This window comes from Salvelinus namaycush, chromosome 4, assembly GCF_016432855.1.
Source record: "Salvelinus namaycush isolate Seneca chromosome 4, SaNama_1.0, whole genome shotgun sequence".
Taxonomy (NCBI): domain Eukaryota; kingdom Metazoa; phylum Chordata; class Actinopteri; order Salmoniformes; family Salmonidae; genus Salvelinus; species Salvelinus namaycush.
This window is the reverse complement of record NC_052310.1, coordinates 66,303,610-66,326,741: the sequence shown is the minus strand read 5'-3', so window position 1 is coordinate 66,326,741 and position 23,132 is coordinate 66,303,610. Positions and strand designations below refer to the sequence as shown.

Sequence of the window (23,132 nt, the reverse complement as noted above, 5' to 3'; positions counted from 1 at the left end):
CACATGAAGAAGTAGAGGCACGCGCCTGCAGCCATTGAAAGTTTACATGACATGCACAGTCTGGAAATTTCTAGAAACTTTTTAATGCATAATCAGGAATTTCCTATCCCAGAAATACCCGTATCACACAAGTGTTCTGGGATGCGCAGGAGTGTGCAGGAATCCACACACTCACATGGAAAATTCCCACTCAGGACCTTGTGAATATAGCAGATTGAATTACACCCAGAAACTGCTTTCATGCAATGAGATGTTTATCTAAAAAACTACTTTTAAAAGTTTGGAAGGTTATAACCAGAAGTATTTAACTTGACTTGAGTCTGCCTGGTCTGAAGAATAAGGGGTCACCAAAGTTCCTTTCTTTCTGTATGTTCACTTTGTGAAGCTTCACCCTTCTTATTCACACAGTTTAGTAGTCTTCCTGAGTCTAGGGCTTCATCTTCTAGAGTAACAGTTGGACAGTTCACCAATTAAAGCCTTGTTGATTCCGTTTCTCAGCATGGTAATGTAGTTACCAGTATGACAGGAATGACCTTCTCCAGAATCCATCAACAAGCTGAGTCATTGTCACTTGTTTTCAGGAGTTACAATGAGGAATAAGACTTTTTGTCTAATAGAAGAGTCTCAAAAAAAGTACCAGTAATTGTGTTTATGGAGTGTTTACTTCCAGGAGCAGAGCTAGTGTTACCTTTGATTATAAGTTGAGACCTTTGACTTATTGTTGGGAAAGATTCCGGCTCGACTTCTGCTCCGGCTTTAACATGTTTTTGTTGTTATCATTGTTGTCTCAAGATTTTCTTCATTGCGTAAATTTCATCTGATTGAAGACACTTTCAGAAAAGTACTGCTGTTGCAAGCAGCAAGCCGTACCCAATTTAGTCGTCAATAGGGTGCCTTTGCGTAATGAAGAATGATGTGAGTTGATCAGCGTGTTTAGAGTTTTTGCATGCATGAGCTTACATCTTTACAGCATGTGTGTGTTGTGAGCATGGATGTTGTTCAGCTCTCCCCAGTAGCCTGCTGTGTTCAAAGAAGGTGAAGAGACCTAATAATTGTACATTGAGTTAAGAATGATTCTGATAACACAATAAGGCATAATGGAGAGTTGTGTTGTTGTAGAACAATTGCATGATAAAGACTGAGGACATCCTGATGAGACTCATTATACCCAGGTCTCTCCATTCTCCATCATAGAGGGGGGTAGTGAACTGAGGGTTCTGACTATGTCCCAAATCGCACCCTATTCCCTAGTGCACTACTTTTGACCAGAGCCCTATGGGCCCTTTGCAGGTAATAGGATGCCATTTAGGAATCATACTTTGTTTCAGACGGGGATAGTGAATGGAGTGTTGTGCCTCAGTAGGGAATGAACGGAGGGTTCTACCTACCTTCAGTGTCAGGCCCCCCTTGGCCTGATTGTCCTAATAGGGTCTGGTAGAGGAGCCGTGATCAGGGCCCCTATTCGCAAAATAGTCTCAGAGTAGTAATGCCCTCTGTAAAATGGGTCAGATGAGGCACACTTTAGTTTCTGAATTAGAGAGCCCAAAATAACGTTGAAAATAAATATTTTCCAGATGTTGACATCGTGCATTTCAGGTGCTGATTGAAAGGCTAGAAGACGTCTTATCCGGACATCAAAAACACGTATTTTCCGGACATTGAAAATATGTCTTATACGGACGTCGAAAATGCGTCTTAAATGTCTGTTGAATATACATATTTTCCGTACATCGAAGAGACATCTTATACAGACGTTGAAAATACCTCGTCAAATATTTGTATTTTTCGGTCATTGATTTAATGGACAAATTTCAACTGCACATACATTCTCAATAAAGTAAATATTATATCACAATAATATGTTTTCAAGTCTCTCAATATAGGAAAGAGGAGCCAAATGAAGAGTGCAACAGAATATTTATTATTGCTCCCATCTGTCACATGCACTTATGTTAGATTTCTCATAAGCTTTAAAACTGGCATTGAATTAACCAACAGACCACTTAAACTACAATAATAATCTTAGTAACGATTACAGATTTTTTAAATTATCTTGCTATGACTGTATATGTTGTTTTTTTGCCTGCGTTGGTTGAATGCACTGATTGTCAGTCGCTATGGATAAGAGTGGCTGCTGAATGACCAAAATGTAAATGTTTCGAAAAACAAACACTTGCAAAGCATGCTGGGTAAACAAGTACAAATTTGGTCGGTGCAGACCAGATCCAAATCTGAACGAATCATAGATGTCTAGCTATGTTTGACAAGTTTGAACATCACATTTCAGAATGGCAGTTTAGTATAGTAGAGTACAGTACGGTATGGTACAAAACAGTTTTATTCAGCACAGTAGAGTTTAATTCAGTAGAGTTTAATTCAGAGTACAGTATTACAGTACAGTAAAGAAAAGTCGAGTATAGTACAGTAGAGTTTAGTTCAGTAGAGTAGAGTACATTAGAGTAAAGTAGGGTACAATACAGTCACTATACTTACATTTTCTTTACTGTACAGTACAGCATGGTACAGTAGTTTAATTTATTAGAGTGTAATTCAGTAGAGTATAGTATTACAGTACACAGTACAGTAAAGAAAAGTAGAGTAGAGTACAGTAGAGTTTAGTAGGGTTCAATACAGTCACTATACTTTAATTTTCTTTACTGTACTATGTACAGTAATGTACGGTACTGTGTACAGTAATGTACTGTACTCTGTTGTGCTCTACTGTATTGTACTGTGCTTTCCAAACTTGTGAAACATAGCAATCTATGATTTGTTCAGATTCGGTCCGGTCCGGACTGAACCAAATCGACCGAAAAAAAGATGTCCTTGGACGTGGAAAACAAGGCCGATCCGGAATGCACCACAAAAAAAAAAAAAGACATCCGGACCAAAATAAGACGTCGCCGTCAGTGCCATCACATTTCTGACACCAATGTGACGAACAACAAACCCGGGTCATGGCGTGAAAGGCAAACACCCTTCTGGACCAATTTTGACGTCTATATTTGGGCCAAGTCATGCCCAGTCAAGAACGGACCAAATCTGAACCAATCTTAGACATAATTTTTTGGGGTCAAATCAAGGCCAGTCTGGACCGGACCAAATCTGAACCAAATATAGACGTCTATGATTGGTTCAAATTTGGTCCGGTCCGAAATGAAGGCACCAAAAAAAAAAAAAATAATAAAGACAGCCGGTCCGGACAGGACCAAACGCCTAGTGGGAGAGCAATGACAAGAACACCCAAGATAGGTTGAGTCCTTTATGCTGTGCTGCCACCTCTACATTTCTACACTATATATACACAAATGTATGTGGACACTTCTGGCTATTTCATGCACACCCATTGCTGACAGGTGTATAAAATCGAGCACACCGCCATGCAATATCCATAGACAAACATTGGCAGTAGAATGGCCTTACTGAAGAGCTCAGTGACTTTCAGCGTGGTACCGCCATAGGATGCCACCTTTCCAACAAGTCAGTTCGTCAAATTTCTGCCCTGATAGAGCTGCCCCGGTCAACTGTAAGTGCTGTTATTGTGAAGTGGGAACGTCTAGGAGCAACAGTGGCTTAGCCCCGAAGTGGTAGGCCCCACAATCTCACAGAACAGGACCGCCGAATGCTGAAGCACATATTGCGCAAAAATATCTATCCTTGGTTGCAACACTCACTACCGAGTTCCAAACTGCCTCTTTAAGCAACGTCAGCACAACAACTGTTTGTCGGGAGCTTCATGAAACGTGTTCCCATGGCATAGCAGCCGCACACAAGCCTAAAATCATCGTGCACAATGCCAAGCATCGACTGGAGGGGTGTAAAGCTCGCCACCATTGGACTCTGGAGCAGTGCAAACACCTTCTCTGGAATGATGAATCTGACGGACGGATCTGGGTTTGGCGGATGCCAGGAGAACGCTATCTGCCCGAATGCATAGTGCCAACTGTAAAGGTTGGTGGAGGAGGAATAATTGTCTGGAGCTGTTTTCATGGTTCGTGCTAGGCCCCTTAGTTCCAGTAAATGGAAATCTTAACGCTGCAGCATACAATGACATTCTAGACGATTCTATGCTTCCAACTTTGTGGCAAAAGAGGGGATAAATTGGAGCGCTGACTGCGAGCCAGGCCTGAACGCCCAACATCAGTGCCCAACTTCACTAATACTCTTGTAGCTTAAATGGAAGCAAGTCCCTGCAGCAATGTTCCAACATCTAGATGAAAGCCTTCCCAGAAGAGTGGAGACTGTCATAGCAGCAAAGGGGTTCCAACTCCATATTAATGCCCATGATTTTGGAATGAGATGTTTGACGAGCAGGTGTCCACATACTTTTGGTCATGTAGTGTACATCTGTGCTTTCTATAAAAAGAAGAGTCAGAAGAACTTGGTGTGAAATGCACCTTTAACAAAAAGCTAATCACTGAAACATTCTGTTGTTGGCACCTTAGAAAACATAAAATTAATCACAAATGTGGGGATAGAGAGATAGAATCTCTACTTCCGCACAGTACTAGTTTCCAAGGCAACTTCTAATGAAATGCTTCAATCAGTGCATATATTTTTTAGGCTTTTTAGAACAATATGCTCCCTTTCTAAATGGAAAACTCTTCAACAAAGACCCAATTTAAAAACACATCCATGCTCTGGTTGGCTTCAATATGTAAAATAATGTCAAATATACATTTGACATTGTCAAATATAAAGCTGTTATTTACAGTGCATTCAGAAAGTAGTCAGACACCTTGACTTTTTCCACATTTTTATGTTACAGCCGTATTCTAAAATTGATTAAATTGTTTTTTCCCCTCATCAATCTACACATAATGACAGCAAAAACTGTTTTTTTTAGAAACTTTAGCAAATGTATTATAAATATAAAACTTCAATATAACATTTACATAAGTATTCAGACCCTTTACTCCGTACTTTTTTGACACACCTTTGGCAGCGATTACAGCCTTGAGTCTTCTTGGGTATGACGCTATAAGCTTGGCACACCTGTATTCGGGAAGTTTCACCATTCTTCTCTGCAGATTCTCTCAAGCTCTGTCAGGTTGGATGGGGAGCGTTGCTGCACAGCTATTGTCAGGTCTCTCCAGAGATGTTCGATCGGGTTCAAGTCCGGGCTCTTGCTGGGCTACTCAAGGACATTCCGAGACTTGTCCCGAAGCCACTCCTGCGTTGTCTTGGCTGTGTGCTTAGGATCGTTGTCCTGTTGGAAGGTAAACCTTCGCCCCAGTCTGAGGTCCTGAGCACTCTGGAGCATGTTTTCATCAAGGATCTCTCTGTACTTTAATTAATCTTTCCCTCAATCCTGACTAGACTCCCAGTCCCTGAAAAACATCCCCACAGCATGATGCTGCCACCAACATGCTTCACCGTAGGGACGGTGCCAGGTTTCCTCCAGACGTGACGCTTGGCATTCAGGCCCAAGTGTTCAATCGTGGTTTCATCAGACCAGATAATATTGTTTCTCATGGTCTGAGAGTCCTTTTGGTGCCTTTTGGAAAACTCCAAGCGGGCTGTCATGTGCCTTTTACTGAGGAGTGGCTTCCGTCTGGCCACTCTACCATAAAGGCCTGATTGGTGGAGTGCTGCAGAGATGGTTGTCCTTCTGGAAAGTTCTCCCATCTCCACAGAGGAACTCTGGAGTTCTGTCAGAGTGACCATTGGGCTCTTGGTCACCTCCCTGACCAACGCCCTTCTCCACCAATTGCTCCATTTTGCCATGTGGCCAGCTCTAAGAAGAGTCTTGGTGGTTCCAAACTTCTTCCATTTAAGAATGATGGAGGCCACTGTGTTCTTGGGGACATTGAATGCTGCAGACACTTTTTGGTACCTTTCCCGAGATCTGTGTCTCGTAGCTCTACGGACAATTCCTTCGACCTAATGGCCTGTTTTTTTTCTCTAACATGCACTGTCATCTGTGTGACTTTATATAGACAGGTGTGTGCCTTTCCAAATCATGTCCAATTAATTTAATTTACCACAGGTGGACTCCAATCAAGATGTAGAAAAAACGAGAAAATAGGATGCACCTGAGCTCAAGTCTCATAGCAAAGGGTCTGAACACGTATGTATGTAAATAAGATTTTTCTGTTTTTTACATTTAATACATTTTCAAAAATGTAAAAAAAAATGTTTTTGCTTTGTTATTATGGGGTATGGTGTGTAGATTGATGAGGGGAAAAAATATTTTCATACATTTTACAATAAGGCTGTAACATAACAAAATGTGGAAAAAGTCAAGGGGTCTGAATTACAGGTCGACCGATTATAATTTTTCAACCCCAATACCGATACCGATTATTGGAGGACCAAAAAAAGCTGATACCGATTAATCGGCCGATTTTTATATATATATATTTGTAATAATGACAATTACAACAATACTGAATGAACACTTATTTTAACTTAATAGAATACATCAATAAAATCAATTTAGTCTCAAATAAATGATGAAACATCTTCAAACAGTTCAATTTGGTTTAAATAATGCAAAAACAAAGTGCTGGAGAAGAAAGTAAAAGTGCAATATGTGCCATGTAAAAAAGCTAACGTTTAAGTTCCTTGATCAGAACATGAGAACATATGAAAGCTGGTGGTTCCTTTTAACATGAGTCTTCAATATTCCCAGGTAAGAAGTTTTAGGTTGTAGTTATTATAGGACTATTTCTCTCTATACCATTTGCATTTCATATACCTTTGACTACTGGATGTTCTAATATGTACTTTAGTATTGACAGCCTAATCTCGGGAGTTGATAGGCTTGAAGTAATAAACAGTGCAATGCTTAAGCACAGCGAAGAGCTGCTGGCAAATGCAGGAAAGTGCTGTTTGAATGAATGCTTACGAGCCTGCAGCTGCCTACCACTGCACAGTCAGACTGCTCTATCAAATCATAGACTTAATTATAATATAATAACACACAGAAATACGAGCCTTAGGTCATTAATATGGTCAAATTCGGAAACTATCATTTCGAAAACAAAACGTTTATTCTTTCAGTGAAATACGGAACCGTTCCGTATTTTATCTAACGGGTGGCATCCATAAGTCTAAATATTGCTGCACAACCTTCAATGTTATGTCATAATTATGTAAATTTCTGGCAAATAAATTACGGTTTTTGTTAGGAAGAAACGGTCTTCACACAGTTCGCAACGAGCCAGGCGGCCCAAACTGCTGCATATACCCTGACTCTGCTTGCACAGAACGCAAGAGAAGTGACACAATTTCCCTAGTTAAAATAAATTCATGTTAGCATTTTAAGAAAGGCATTGAGGTTTATGGTTAGGTGCAACAACAGTGCTTTTTTCACGAATGCGCTTGTTAAATCACCCATTTGGCGAAGTAGGCTGTGATTCAATGATAAATTAACAGGCACCGCATCGATTATATGCAACGCAGGACAAGCTAGATAAACTACTAATAACATCAACCATGTGTAGTTAACTAGTGATTATGTTAAGATTGATTGTTTTTTATAAGATAAATTTAATGCTAGCTAGCACCTTACCTTGGCTCCTTGCTGCACTCGCATAACAGCTAGTCAGCCTGCCACGCAGTCTCCTCGTGGAGTGCAATGTAATCGGCCATAATCGGTGTCCAAAAATGCTAATTACTGATTGTTATGAAAACTTGAAATCGGCCCTAATTAATCGGCCATTCCAATTAATCGGTCGACCTCTAGTCTGAATACTTTCCGAATGCACTGTATATCCAACCTTTCTCTGTTCTATCATTCATTAGGGAATCTATTAGACCTTGGCCTCTTGAACTGTCCACTGATATTGACTACTCTGCTGTCACAAACTCCCCTCAAGAACTGACAGGAAAAAAAATTAACAAGCACTTTTCCCACTAGCACTGACTTTGCTGATAAATACACTGCTCAAAAAAATAAAGGGAACACTTAAACAACACAATGTAACTCCAAGTCAATCACACTTCTGTGAAATCAAACTGTCCACTTAGGAAGCAACACTGATTGACAATAAATTTCACATGCTGTTGTGCAAATGGAATAGACAAAAGGTGGAAATTATAGGCAATTGATATATGGTCTCACAAGGGGTCTGAGGATCTCATCTCGGTACCTAACATTGTGTTGTTTAAGTGTTCCCTTTATTTTTTTGAGCAGTGTACTTTCCTGGGGAAATTGCACTTGATACGATTGTATTGTGTTCTCTTACCTAGCTATCTTAAGATGAATGCACTAATTGTATGTCACTCTGGATATATGACTAAAATGTAAATAGAAACCCTTGCAAACAATTAGTATTAATGTAGAGGAGCTGAATAATAAGGCCAAGTTTCCAGCAATAATCCTACTCCTCAACCTTCCTATTGCATCTACCTTTCCAACAATAATCCTACTCCTCTACCTTCCTATTGCATCTACCTTTCCAACAATAATCCTACTCCTCAACCTTCCTATTGCATCTACCTTTCCAACAATAATCCTACTCCTCAACCTTCCTATTGCATCTATCTCTCCAATGCCCATCTCCAAGGTCCTCTACAACTGATGTGTCGACTCAATCCAAACATTAGCTAACTCTCGACATTATTAGCATTTTGATGATTTCAGGATTTAGTGTGGTCGGAAGGTAGTATCTTATAAAATGTACAGATCCGGCCACGCAATCCTTGTCATGCATTATTGCTGTATTCATCCAATCTGAACATCTATTCTAGATTAAGCTAATACCTTGAAACAAATGGTTTCAAATATTAAACTAATAGTTTCACCAGAATAACCATATTTTGGAATAAATGACAATGGGACAACAATAAGTGACAACTGGTAATTCTATTCTATTCACATCTGATAACTTTTCAATTAGATTAGTTGTTAGTACACAACACACTGACTGGACAATTATATGGAGCTACTGTGCTGTTATGTAATTGCATTACCCACCACCAACAAAACAATAACAACATCATCGCAAATCACAGACTTTGCATTATTAGATTCAGATGCTCATTGATTGGAGAACAAGTAAATTACATATAAATACATTACTATATAAAAAAAGAGCATAAAGTATGAGACACCCATAGGGCAATGGGTGTCTCAGGGGAGGCAGGAGCTCTGGGGTTTATTCAGTAAAACTTTCCAAAAGTTGCAGATATAAATAGAAGTGACACAATTCTCTATTTTATCTGACAGACAATCATATCTGTTCTACACAATGCATTTCTATGTGAACGTTACATCCTCCTGAACAGGCCCTAGTCATAGGGGACCCAGGAGGTTGAGCTGAGTGTTATGAGGGTTGTGGGTATGGTTACTTTGCGGGTGTGGTCAATGGGCGTGGCTTAGGCTGAGGTATCAAAAAGCCTCTCGATCATCTCCTCCACCTGCTCTGGACGATACTTGTGGTATTTCTCAGGATTTTTGGTGAACGAAATGTTGGTGTATCTGTGAAGGAATTCAACATTCATGAGTAACAATGTTTTGTGTAAACTTTCAGCCGTCCTTCCTAACTGAGCTGCGGAGAGAAAGGAAACCCTTTTAGCGAGGTTCTGACTAACAGAAGATGAACCCAGAAAATAAATACACTTCCTACAAATTACAATGGTTACCATCCTTTACAATATGTGAGAGAGAGGAGGAATAACACAGATGTCACAGTAGTGGTGGTGCTTAAGACTCACCTCTGTAGGAAGGCCCTGTAGGCCTCCGACACCACTCTCCTCTGGGCGTGGCGGATGGTGTCTCTCTGCTCCTTGTCTGGGATGGCCCACACCTTCTGGATCTTACACAGCTCCTCCAGACCGTCGTTGAATCCCTACAGAGATCAAGGGATCAGTCCATAAGCATACGCTTAAATCATACGTTCATGGAGCTAGAGATTAAATTGAAGGCATTTTAACTGATGTGTTGGCACATTTAAAAAGTATCCAATTCATCACTCTTGAATCCTGAGTATATCCTTGGTAGGGATTCAATGTGTTTTGTGTTACCTGTATGCTGTTGGTTATTTTACCTTAAACTTGTCTTTGATCACCTGACGCTCTTTGTCTTTCAGCTGGTGAGAGGGAACATATGAAAACCATTTACTTCACATGTACAGATAAAATAGCAAATGTGCACAGCAAGCTAAGCATCGCAAACAAGGCTGTATGCTTTGTATACACACCGAGTGTACATCCTTCCTTATATTGAGTTGTCTTCAAAACAGCCTCAATTCGTCGGGGCATGGATTCTACAAGGTGTTGAAAGCATTCCACAGGAATGCTGGCCCATGTTGACTCCAATGCTTCCCAAAGTTGTGTCAAGTTGGCTGGATGTCCTTTGGGTGGTGGACCATTCTTGATACACATGGGAGACTGTTGAGCGTGGAAAAACCCAGCAGCGTTGCAGTTCTTGAAACAAACCGGTGTGCCTGGCAGCTACTACCATACCCCTCTGAATGGCACACATACACAATCCATGTCTCAATTGTTTTAAGGCTTAAAAATCCTTCTTTAGCCTCTATCCTCCCCTTCATCTACACTGATCGAAGTGGATTTAACAAGTGACATCAATAAGGGCAATCATAGCTTTCACCTGGATTCACCTGGATTCAGTCTATCATGGAAAGAGCAGCTGTTCATGTTTAGTACACTCAGTGTACATACGCATATCAAGTAAACAGTCTCACCTTGGTTCCTGGTTGGAAGGCAGGCATGTTCCGGTCCGTAATATGCTCTGTGACCTTGTACCAGCTAAAGAAAAGCAAGACAAACAACAGAATAGTATGTTATGTAAGATCACAGGAGATAGTTTACGTAGTGCAGGTACTAGCTAGTGATTCAGGAACATGCTGTAGCTACATCTAAATGAGAGCGTACCCAGATACCCTTCAGCCCATTATGTATTTACCTGCGCTGGTATATCTGTATCTGCTGTTCTATCAGCTCTCTGTATGAACTCTCAGCCTTCTTCTGAGTCACTGTCACCAACTGGATCAGTTCAGACCTGAGGGAGGGATGGACACACGGACACACACAGGGTAATATGGTTAAAATAACATGTGACTTTGACTAAGTATATTCTTGCTTTATGGTATATCAAAAGGTAGAAAAGGTGTTTGGCTCCGTGGCAATGCATTTCTTGATTAGTGTTTACTGTAGGCTATATATATATGTTTGAGTAGCGGATATCAATAGGGTTACTAGTAGTTTCGAAAGATATCAATTTAAATGGTTTGTGTGTGAGGTCGTGCAGGCACGTTGGTGGGATAATAAGGGGATATCGGGGCCTACTTCTCCAGGGACTTGAGGATGTAGTTGTAGTTGTTGTGGAGGAAGATGGCACTCAGAGCAGAGTCCTCGTACACCTTGGATTTACTGAGAAGATTCAGCTGCAAGTTCCCCAACACTTTACCTGAGAGAGAAGCAACCCAGATTCAGAATCAGAGCCAAGGACATTCGTAAACTGTGCTTGGTTGGTTCCAACTGTTTGCACATTTGAATCATCTAGTTATGGAGATATAAGATATATAGGATCAACTTTATTGTCATTGAGGGGACGTTTGTGTTGGAGAAAAGTTCAATAATGTGACCAAAACAATTCAAAGCTCTGTCCTTTATATAGCTACTGTACAAATGGATTACATACAGCATGTATCTTTACTTAAAGGTAGACTCAGCGAGATGACGTAGATGCAATGTAAACAGCAGCAGTTCATTTCCGCAACAACTAAGAGCGTTGAAGGGCGAAGGTTAAACTTCTCCGTTGTTTTGGTCCTGTAGCAACCACCCTGTAACAGCGTGAAGCGAACCTTTGCACATGCGCAGATACTCTGTGTGACAGCAAAATCTTGCATCGCGTTTATCGCAATATCAGCAGTGCTGCTCGTGGCAACGTTAAAACGCTGAGTCTACCTTTAATTAAGCTCTTGATTTTCTTTGTAACATGCAACGTTTTAACATACACATCTTCACTTCCTAAACTTACATATGTAGGTGCTGAGAAGTCTCCTACTGAACTCAGAGCTGCTGGCTGACGAACTGGTCTCTGCAGATTGTAAAACAGTGTTAACATAAGATCTATCTATAACCGTTGAGTTACATAATCCACTGTGTCACTGCTAATCCCTCAACTGAGATATAATATCATATCATCTTTCTGTTAATCTCCCATGATCTCTTTGGGATTTGAATTATAGTCATTTTTATTCCTGTTCAAATAACTTATTTCATTAGAGGCGAAAGCTTAATTACAATTTAAATGTAAAATATATGGGAGAGTGTGACTGGCTGGAAAAACGCAATTTCCATAATACTGTAAGCACCTCAATAGCATGATCCATGTTCCACAGTCTTTACAATCATATAAGGATGCAATACTACTACCCATACTTACTATCGAGGTATTTCTGTTAATGGGGTTTGTGTAACATTACTCATCCATTAACTAAATCCTAAACAACATGTTGATAAAAACCTGAGACCATTCATAAAGTCAGAAACGTATTAATGGCTCTGTCCTTCCCTACTCCTCTGGTAGTGAAGCACCTGTGAAACCTGTCTTGTGTTGGCTTACCTCGGGGATCTAAAGGGATATTGTACGTGTCCCCCAGTACTTTAGGGCAGAGGCAAGGCAAAAAAGAGAGAGACAGAAAAGATGAGAAGCAAAGTGCAAAAGGTTAGAAAAGATATGTTAGTGCAGAGTAAGCAAAGTACTGTTAACAGCCAGACAGCGATAGGTAGAGAGTATGGTGGTTTATGGGTAAGGGGCATGGGGTGAGTGTATAGGGTCACGGTACCGGGATGCAGGAGGGGCAGGAGGGACTAACCCATACAGTGGGGGCCCCTTTTCATCCTTATTGCTAGTATGATTGGTCTTGTTATGACGGTCCATATCTTACCCTCTCAAAGGGTTCAAATGCTGATATGTGTGGCCATTGAGGTTAGAAATGGTTACCCAGATAGTCCCTAGAAAGGGAACACCCTGTCCATAGTACAGTATATGGAGTGTCTAGGGGCTCCCTCTAGAGGCAGAGAAAGGCAGTGCAGCAGCGATGGCGAGGAAGAGGTGAAGAAGAGATGAGTTCAAGTCAGCAGCACATTAGAGGAAGTTACAGACACAGGCAGAGGAAGAAGGATTAGAAAGAACTCTGGAGGAGAGAAATGCTGATGTGACGTAACTGGAGATAAGGAGGACGTCTAGTTTCTATTACAAACATCAGTTGGTGGATACATGGGGACTTCTCCGACAAAGATGGGATGGTCTACTACTACCGTTTCAGAACAGACAAACAATGGACAGACGGAAGCTGGTGGACACTAACAGCAGACCTGGAGCCCGTCCCAAATGGCACCCTATTCCCTATATAGTGCGCTACTTTTGAACAGAGCCATATGGGCCCTGGTCAAAAGTAGTGGACCTTATAGGGAATAGGGTGCCTGAACAGGACAGTCCACTCAGCCCTCCCTACCTTGAGAGGCCAGCATAGCTCCGGCTGTCTCCTGGAAGTCCAGCAGCTGCTGAAGGAACAGGATGGCCTGGGGAAGAGAGAGAGACCAGGGTGAGGAATAATGTAAGGGATGACGGTATGTGACACGAAGATGCTAACAGCAACATATGCCACTATATAAACTCCAGACTGTATGTCAAGAGTTGGTTTACATTGCTGGTGAGCTCATGGACAGTTCCATCCTTAGGCATGTTGTACTCCTTGTCAGGGTCATTCTGTCATAGAAAAGAGAGAGAGACAAATTTGTCTTCAATATTTTTTCTCTCTTACAAGAACACTAGGAGATGCTGGTCCTAATAAAATGTCCATATATATTATACTGTAAATAGTTTAGGAATAGTTTGTTAATGGGTTCAAGCTGTGTATAGTATGGTTGAAAGAGCTAAGGAGTGATCGGTGGAGGGTAGTTGCTCTTACCTTGATGCTGTCTGCAAACTCCTCCAGGGCTTTCGCTCCAATAGTCTCCATGGACGTGATGAGGGTAGGCAGCTTGTTCTTGGTACTGGCAGCTGTGCCCTGTAGATACATACCATGAAGGGAAAAGGGAAATTAGATCATAATACAATTTAATTCAAAAAGCTTTTTTTTGTCCAACGTAAAATTGGCTTTGGCATTACATTTCAGATTGTTTATTGTTAATTCATACATCTGCTTAAGTGAGGCCTGTAGGTTACATTACCTGGAGCGTGGAGTCAAAGTCTGGCTTGGTCTGTTTCAGGTGCCTGAGGATGGGGAAGATGGTGAGGACAGCAGAGTAGTCGTGTCTCATGATGGCCCGCCGTGCTGCCGCCACTATGTTGTCTCCCTCCAGCATCAGGTTGTCCAGGGCTTCCTAAGACACAGGAGATCAGACACAGAAACAGGAGGAGTCAGCTTCACTGTACATTATATCAGAGAGCCAATATCAGAGCCAGTACTTCACGCCTCTGTCAACATTCCTATTTTACTACTTTTTATTAATTATTTCTTTACATTTTTGATAACGTGTATTGTACTGTTGAGGAGAGCTTGCAAGTAAGTATTTCACCGTTCCATATGCACAGGATACAGGGTGTAAAAGACCAGTAAACCTTGATTTGACAACATTCTCTTTGAAAACAATCTTGTTATTTGCACAGACACAGTAAACTCAGGAGACTCGTTATATTAGTCTTCTTCTGGGTAAGAAATGCCTATTGTTCGCCTGTCTTTGGTTGAGACCTGACCATACAGTGAACTATGATATTACTGTCCTTAATCTGACATGAAAAAAAGAGGCAACCGAAACGATAAAGGCCTGTGGTTTGGCTGTCTGAGGCCTGACCTGTATGAGGGAGTCAAAAGTCTTCTTCTGGTGATGTTCAGGGATGATCTCTGTGAGCAGGGCGTATTCACTCTGGGCCAGCTTCACAAAGGCACTGATGCAGTGGATGTAAGAGTCGATCTCTATGTCCAGGACATCATCCTTCCCTGAGGGGCACACGGTGAGGTCAGTTAGGGGACAGGGTGGAGAGGAGACTCGGTGGACCAGGGGCATTGGGCAGGTTGCAATAATACCAACAATCCTGACTGAGAATTATGACTGTTTAGATATGTGTATTTACAGCATGCTTACTTGATGTGCTACTTCCATGAATGGTGTTTTTTCCCCCAAGGGAGATAAATATTGGGCACGTATTTGTTCAAAATTATATTCACTGTATTTCAAAAGCAAAATGGAGAATGCCAGTAGGGGAGAATTTACTTCACATTGATATAATGACATTACCTGACCAGTATATTAGCTGAAAGGAACCACTGACTACTATTTGATGAGGTTTTTTAAACAATAATAGCTAACTTTTTAACTGTCAGCACATATCCACTGGCTTCCATAGCTGTCAATGGATGTGTGCTGAACCTGGTATCACATCCCCACAGGCTTGAATTCTGGTGGGTGTCTTGTTCCCCATACAGGACATTTTGGAGCAAACTTCCCCCTTACTCACCTGCTGCTGCCCCATGCTTGTCGGTCAGGGCGTCTGACTGGTGTTTGACCCGCTGGTCATGATCGTGACCTGATGGGTAGGGGGAGGGGGGTATAGTCATGGAACCAGGCTCACTCCTAGGGCCTATAGGCCGAGTGGTAAGCCTGGGACTCGCCTAGAAACATATACTGACCACCAAGCACCCAGCGGGGAAAGCAGAGAACACCCTTGTTGGGGGGCAGGGGGAGGTCAGGGGGACCAGTGAGTTTGTGCGTTTGTTTGACCTGTGTCTGAGATAGTTAGTGGAGGTTATAGCTTTTACAGGAACCAAATTTACATGGCTTTGAAAGCCAGAAGTCACACCAGTTTAGACCTGCTGCAGTTCTAACACGTATTACGTGTTGTAATTTTTATTTTATTTAACCTTTATTAAATAAAATAAAAAATGTTAAGTAAACTTCTATTACCAAATACTACATTTCAATGTGGAATATTTCAGGCTAGCTAAAAAGGAGTTGAAACATTTGAATTACAACTATATTTTGTATTCATTTAACAACATAACTTTTAAATTATTTGCAGCGTCTAACAGCCAGTGACTCTGTAGAGGTTCCTGTGTGTCTGTTGTTTAACAAAAACAACAAGTTAACCTGGACAAGAGCAACAGACCAGTAACCCCAGTACACTGGCATAGTGATAGAGAGAGAGAGACACCGAAGAGAAGACAACAAAGCCAGGGTGCGTTACCTTCCAAAGGAGTGAGGTTAGAGCCCCCCTTTTTCCCATCCAGACCATGCTGAGAGTACTGTTTGAGAAGGTTCTGAGCCTTGCGAATGGTCCCTGCTCCCACAGAGTGACACACAGACACAATCCAGGGGTCCACAGAGAAGAAAAGAAGATAGAGAAACGAAGTAGGAACGGGGGAAGAGAGATGAGAGGAAGAGAGCTAGGAAGTGTGATGAAGATACACCAACACCACATCCCTTCACCACCACCAATCATGAGTGAGAAGAGATGGGGGGCAATGGGAACAATGGCCTAGCACCGCTACTACACAACACAGAAATACAACTACAAGGTAGAACTACAGCACAGCTAGATAAACACACTATGACGGGTGCGCCGAAGCACACTCCACCAGCAAGGTAACAAAAAGAAAATGTAAAGGTTAGGTTCATTATACAAACACAAACAAAACAGCCATCAGAATTAACAATACATTCATTTCAGCATTGTTATTATGGACATTCACTCACACTACTACTGTTATAACATTAACGTAGCATTGGTAGGTAAAATTGTTACATGGTTATATGTTTTACATCTTATAGATGTATAGATTCATACAAAAGCCTGAGTTAATGCAAACAAATAGAGAGCAAGTAAAACAGTACACGATTACGACTTGGGTTTGTGTGTTAGTAAGCATGTGATGCATTATTAGTAATATCAATGAAGTGGGAGACAGAATAGAAATAATGATGCAGAAATATATCTACGTAGAAATGTCTGAAACAATCCTTATTCCTCAACCTATGCTTTGCCTATGATGTTTTCAATTCTAGCAACGTAAGCTATTACTGAGCAATTTTTTTGATCAATTATAATAGAATTGAATATAAGCCATGTAGCAAATGCATTGTTATAGCATAGGAGCATTTAGTTATCGGATGTTGCAGGCCATGTGGTTAAATTACTTCTAAATCAAGCAGTATAAATATGTTCATGTTCTGCAATTGGCTGATTTTGATGGAGAAAATGTTAGCTTTCAGGTCGGTCAATATAAACCACCTATAAACTACCTTAAAATACTTTATAACTTTTTATATTGGTTGCAGAGCAGTCACAATACACACAAAACCCCAAACACTTCTGGCAAACACCAAAGACACTGCAAAACTGGGAGATCAAAATAAAGACATGCAAGATGCTTCTGTCAAGTCTGCCTCTTCCTCCTGTATCCAACTACATCAAGAAACCCAACTGGAGGTGACCAACTAACCTAAGTGACAAAAACAACAAACTATCAATCACGCTGAATAGGGGAGCGGTAGCATAACTGTTTCCACATCAGATGGCATGATTCTAGTTCACGGTGTTCTGGTCACTGACTACGGCACCCTCGTTTGTGGTCAAATGTGACGTCCAGTTAACAGAAGCAAGCGATGGTAACGAGACGATAGAGAGAGACACACTAAAGCTTTTCTCTTTACCTGGGATGTAGACTGTCATCACCATCATCATCACAATACACATGAGGATTATAAAACAAGAGGAAAGCAGAGGGGTTAGTCGGGGTCATGACAAGGAGAGAGAAGGCAAAATCACAGGAACATATAGTCTACGTCCCAAATGGCACCCTATTCCTTACATACAGTAGTGCACTACTTTTGACCAGGGACCTATGGACCCTGGTCAAAAGCAGTGTACTATATAGGGAATAGGTTTCCATTTGGGATGTAAACATAGAAGGGGTGGTGAGGGACACTGTCGTCCATTAATAAGGCTGATGATGCTAGAGAAGCTCGGGAGTCATGACGACTATGATGAATCATGCTCTCTGTGATTTGGAGGACACTTGAAACAGAATACAATTACGCAAGAGAGGGAACTATAACCAATCATCTGATTCAGAATGTTCAGACCAGAGGGACATTCTTAAGTGTGTGAGCTGTCTGAAATTGTAGTACAGTGTATGATAATAGATTATCTTGATATCTACACTGAGTGTACAAAACATTAGGAACACATTCCTAATATTGAGTTGCACCTCCTTTTGCCCTCAGAACAGCCTCAATTCGTTGTGGCTTGGACTCTACAATGTGTCAAAAGCGTTCCACAGGGATGCTGGCCCATGTTGACTCCAATGCTTCCCACAGTTGTGTCAAGTTGACTAGATGACCTTTGGGTGGTGGACCATTCTTTATACACACAAGAAACTGTTAAAGGAGAGAAAAAACCAGCAACGCTGCAGGTCTTGACACACTCAAACTGGTGCGCCTGGAACCTACTTCCATACCCTGTTCAAAAGGCACTTCAATCTTTTCTCTTGCCCATTCACCCTCTGAATGGCACACACACATTCCATGTCTCAAGGTTTAAAACTCCTTATTTCACCTGTCTCCCCTCCCCCATCTACACTTACTACGGTGGATTTAACAGGTGACATCAATAAGGGACAATAGCTTTCACCTGGATTCACCTTGTCAGTCTGTTATGGAAAGAGCAGGTGTTCATAATGTTTTGTACACTCAGAGTGTATATTCCTGTTTGCAATGACTGTGATGAAGTAACGCATTCTGTGAATTTGTGGTAGATATGAACCTGTTTGTGGTGGGTATGATTTTAGCATACGGATGAGAGTGATAGTGACACTATAGCTATAGTTGAATCGTCATGGAGGCACAGCAGAGTGTAACATTACCGGGCCGCAGCAGGGCACTGACCTGGTCTCTTGGGTGCCTTCTTAGTTGGCGTGTCCTTGCGTTTGGTCTGCACGGCGGGCGAGTAGAGGATGCCAGAAGAGGCAGAACTCTTCCGGAAGTGGTCTTTCAGACCCTTGATGGAGCGGTCCAACTGATTGGAGCGGATCTGGAAGTACACGTTCATAAAGTCTGCAGAGCAGAGAGGAGATGTGGTCAAGAGGAGAGGACAACTATCAGACATAAATATGGTTATGAAATCTACATCTATGTTAGGAGCAGGTTTTGAGTACAACTGTTGAACATAATCATGAAATCTGCAGAGGTAGAGAAGAAGTGGTCAAAACTGGACGATAACCACCATAAAACCCATAATTATGGAATTGACAAGGGTGTGGTAGGTTCTGAGTACACCAATGGAAGGAAAAGGTTTTCAACTGATCATGTAGTGTGATGAACAGGATCCTTGGGACGTACTAACTCTGACCTCACCCCATTGAAGTTGAAAACGGTTAGGGTTGAGTTAGGGGTATGGTTAGGTTTATGGTAGGGGTGTCCCAAGGATCCCAGATAGCACTAACCATGAGAGAAGGGGCAGCTAGTCTGTTTCTGCCACTTACGGTTCCTGAGGGTGAGATGGGTTGATGCTGGTAGGGATCTCATCTGACCCTATCCACCGTCCTGCTACTGCTCTTCCTGCTGGCTGACTGAATCCTCATCCTCCTCATTGACACTGGCTTCATCTGAGTGACCTGTACTGCAATCTCCTATTGCCCTGTTATCTCTCCTCAACACGTAATCCACATAACATCTACATAATAGTATTAAGTCTACACGTAGTGGAGCAGGTTGAGAGTTTCAAGTTCATGGTGTCCACATCACCAACAAACTGACATGGTCCAAGCACACCAAGACAGTACTGAAGAGGGCACGACAAAACCTATTCCCACTCAGGAGGCTGAAAAGATTTGTCATGGGTCCTCAGATCCTCAAAAGGTTCTACAGCTGCATCATTGAGAGGATCCTGATTGGTTGCATCACTGCCTGGTATGGCAAATGCTCAGCCTCCGCCACAAGGCACTACAGAGGGTCATGCGTACGGCCCAGTACATCACTGGGGCCAAGCTTCCTGCCATCCAGGACCTCTATACCAGGTGGTGTCAGAGGAAGGCCCTAAAAATTGTCAAAGACTCCAGCCACCCTAGTCATAGTCTGTTCTCTCTGCTACTGCACGGCAAGCGGTAATGGAGCACCAAGTCTAGGTCCAAGAGGCTTCTAAACAGCTTCTACACCAAAACCATAAGACTCCTGAATAATCAAATCAAATGGCTACCCAGACTATTTCCTTAGCCCCCCTGCACATGACTCTGTACCGGTACCCCCTGTATATAGCCTCGCTATTGTTATTTTACTGCTGCTCTTTAATTATTTGTTACTTTAATTTCTTATTTCTTTAGGTATTTTTCTTAAAACTGCATTATGGGTTCAGGGCTTGTAAGTAAGCATTTCACTGTAAGGTCACCTGTTGTATTCGGCGCATGTGACAAATAACATTTTATTTGATTCATGTACTATAAAATAGAATCAGCATCCTTTGAAAAGAAACCGATGACACCTTCAAACATGAAACGGACATCAATGGAAGAGTGAGTGCATTTCATGTACAGTACAAGTACCCTGGTTGAGTCCATACTCCAAGGGACTACGCTAAAGGAGAAGGTGACAATGTATAAAGTGTGGGTGATCTACCCTGGTTGCGTCCGTACTCCACCAGCCAGCCAGAGATACAGATGATATCCTGTAGCACGGCCTCAGGGAGGTGTTCTAGAGTCACCTCCTCCTGAACCTCCAGCTCCTCATCTACAGTGATGGCATCCAGGATCAATATGGGAGGAACAGGTTTACTGTAGCGGGTCAGCAGACCACGGAACTCAGCTTCCAGCAGCTCCTTACCCTTCTCAAACCGTGCTTTCTGTAGATAGCAAAAAGTACAGTGAAGTAAGTATTTAATGTTAAGAATGTATTGTTATTGATAGCAGGATGTGAGGAATGATTTTAGAGGGAGTGAGAGAGAGAGACAGACAGGGGATGAGAGAGAGAGGGGGGAATGAAAGAGAGAAAGAAGAGAGAAAGAGAGAGAGCAAGAAAACAAGAGCGAGTGAGAGAGACCGATATTTGAGTACTGTACCACTGTATTGAGCTCAGGGCTATCTGGGTTGTTGTCCTGAAAGTACTCAACAGCTTTCTGGATCTTGGCAATGCAGGCCAGGTACTCATCTAGTCTGCCCGTTGGCCTGGAACATAGAAACATAGCACCAGGTATCAGCTTTTGTCTGTTATCCCAAGCTAAGACATTTTGCCTGGACTGTTAGCTAGTAGTTAATAGCTAGTAGTTAACAGCACTGCTTACAGTACTCTCTACTCCAACACAGGAAGCAATAGGACAGTGCTGAATAAAATATGATGACTGTCATATCATGGAAAATTAAATCCAAGGATAACAGGATAATAGTTAAGTAGAGCGCGATAATGCAAAAATAGCCTTACACCCACTTTTGGGTCAAAACGTTACACTCAATAAAACTGGGTGAGCATTTTATATATTTTAATTTTATTTAACAGCGTGCAGCTGTCTATCTAAATAGATGCCAGTCTCTCTCTCTCTCTCTCTCTCTCTCTCTCTCTCTCTCTCTCTCTCTCTCTCTCTGTCTGTCTGTCTGTCTGTCTGTCTGTCTGTCTGTCTGTCTGTCTGTCTGTCCCCGGAGTCATGTCTGACTCTCACCCCTCTCTGATGATCTTGTCGGTGTCCTTGGCTACATGGTAATAACTGATGACATGGTCCATGCAGGACAGGGTCTTATCCACATTCTCCTGAAGCCTCTGTAGGTTCTCTGTCTGCTTGTGTACTGGGATAATGGAGTTCTCCAGCTGCATCAGACGACTCTCAAACGATGACAAGATGGACACCTGCATGGGAGCAGTGGTGGGTTGCAGAAAGAGTCAGCAGTAAAATAACAGTTTATGTGGAATTACTAGGCCTAGGTTTCAAGTGTACAGTACAGATTATGAGAATGTCAGAAAATAGTTGTCTGTTAAGGAACCATTGACTTTTGTATTCACCAACTATATGAAATATATTTCTAGGAGTATTGAGTGGGAAAAGAGTGTCAACCTGCAACATACCATTCCTTTAGTCAGCTGATCACTCTTCTCCATATTCTCTCGGATGAAGGATAGGGTTTCCTGTTCCTGTGACTCATAGAGGGAATGAACGAATTATGACAACAGTGGCCCGAGAGGCAGGATAGTGACAGGGATGTCTACAATAAAGCCTAGCTTGGTTCTGTTGGAACATCTGCTTATCAACCATTCCTAGTGTAACGATAAAGATCTGAGAACGTTGATCAAAGAAAAACGCCTCTGTGTGGCTGTGTTTGACAGGTCAAGTCTGGTATGACTGTGCAGTCAGTGTACACTTGTAAACTCATTTGAACAAATTACACTTATAACATGCATAGAGAGGACAACATGTAGTAGCCAAAGTCAAATGTCGCTTAGCTAGTAAATAATGCTAGTTAGCTAGCTAGAGATTTCTCCCATTTCCTTCCCTTCCCATTTCCTGAAACCGACCTGCTTTAGTTTCTCCTCTATCTCCCTCTTCCTCGCGGACGCATCCTCGGTCGGAATCATCCTGGGTGTTTTTGGCAAACGTAGATACAGAAGAAAGGTCACAAATATTGAAAATATAATAGCAAAAGCTATTCAACAAAATAATAACAATGACCCCCAGATTCTCATCAGCTGGGGCGGGGCAATCAAAACGAGATCGCTTCCGTATCCGTCTTCTTCACATCAGTCATGAACGGCCATCTTTGTTGTGGCAGAACACGTTGCAATAATGTTCCACAAGGTGTCGCTGTCGATCCTAACATTTGCTGCGCACTGAACCTAACATGACCAACATGCACGACTGACGTAAGTAGGCTTATGAGTTACTTTAAAATACTGATTCATTTATGCCACATCATTTAATTTAATGAAAATACCTTCCCATCAAGTTCCCATGAGTAAAACTATAAAACAGAGGTGTGTAATCAAATCAAATTATATTTGTCACGCACCGAATTCAACAGGTGTAAACCTTACCCATGAAATGTTTACTTACAAGCCCTTAACCAACAATGCCGTTAAGAAAAAAGATTTGAGAAAATATTTACTAAATAAAATAAATTAAAAATAAAATAAATAAGTAACACAATAAAATAACAATAATGAGGCTTTATACAGGGGGT

At 41.7% G+C, this 23,132-nt stretch overlaps 1 protein-coding gene across 6 annotated transcripts; it reads right to left on the bottom strand.

Annotated features, from left to right (window-relative positions):
* Positions 1–8,793: 8,793 nt before the first annotated feature.
* exoc7 (exocyst complex component 7) lies at positions 8,794–22,648 on the bottom strand. Of its 6 annotated transcripts, none has more exons than XM_038992211.1 (20): positions 22,471–22,648; positions 22,024–22,089; positions 21,623–21,807; positions 21,029–21,134; positions 20,590–20,812; positions 18,865–19,032; positions 17,632–17,643; positions 16,166–16,258; positions 14,776–14,921; positions 14,152–14,304; positions 13,890–13,988; positions 13,625–13,687; positions 13,434–13,500; positions 11,951–12,010; positions 11,257–11,377; positions 10,874–10,969; positions 10,653–10,716; positions 9,996–10,037; positions 9,664–9,797; positions 8,794–9,427 (listed from the first exon to the last, which is right to left on the bottom strand). In XM_038992211.1, the coding sequence occupies exons 1-20, from the start codon at positions 22,528–22,530 to the stop codon at positions 9,325–9,327; spliced, it is 2,061 nt and encodes a 686-aa protein (XP_038848139.1). In that variant the 5' UTR covers positions 22,531–22,648; the 3' UTR covers positions 8,794–9,324. The 6 variants fall into 6 exon arrangements, with proteins under 6 accessions (XP_038848139.1, XP_038848142.1, XP_038848145.1 ...); XM_038992214.1 differs by lacking the exon at positions 16,166–16,258 and adding an exon at positions 15,440–15,508; XM_038992217.1 differs by lacking the exon at positions 17,632–17,643 and adding an exon at positions 15,440–15,562 and having other exon boundaries at positions 16,145–16,258.
* Between the last annotated feature and the right edge of the window lie 484 nt (positions 22,649–23,132).

Coding starts and splice junctions, on each gene's coding strand:
- exoc7 (XM_038992217.1), bottom strand. CDS start 22,530: ATGATTCCGACCGAGGATGCGTCCGCGAGGAAGAGGGAGATAGAGGAG. Junction 16,259..18,864: donor GAAGGCACCCAAGAGACCAG/GTCAGTGCCCTG, acceptor CTGTGGGAGCAG/GGACCATTCGCAAGGCTCAG. Junction 9,798..9,995: donor TGATCAAAGACAAGTTTAAG/GTAAAATAACCA, acceptor TGATCTCTGTAG/GGATTCAACGACGGTCTGGA.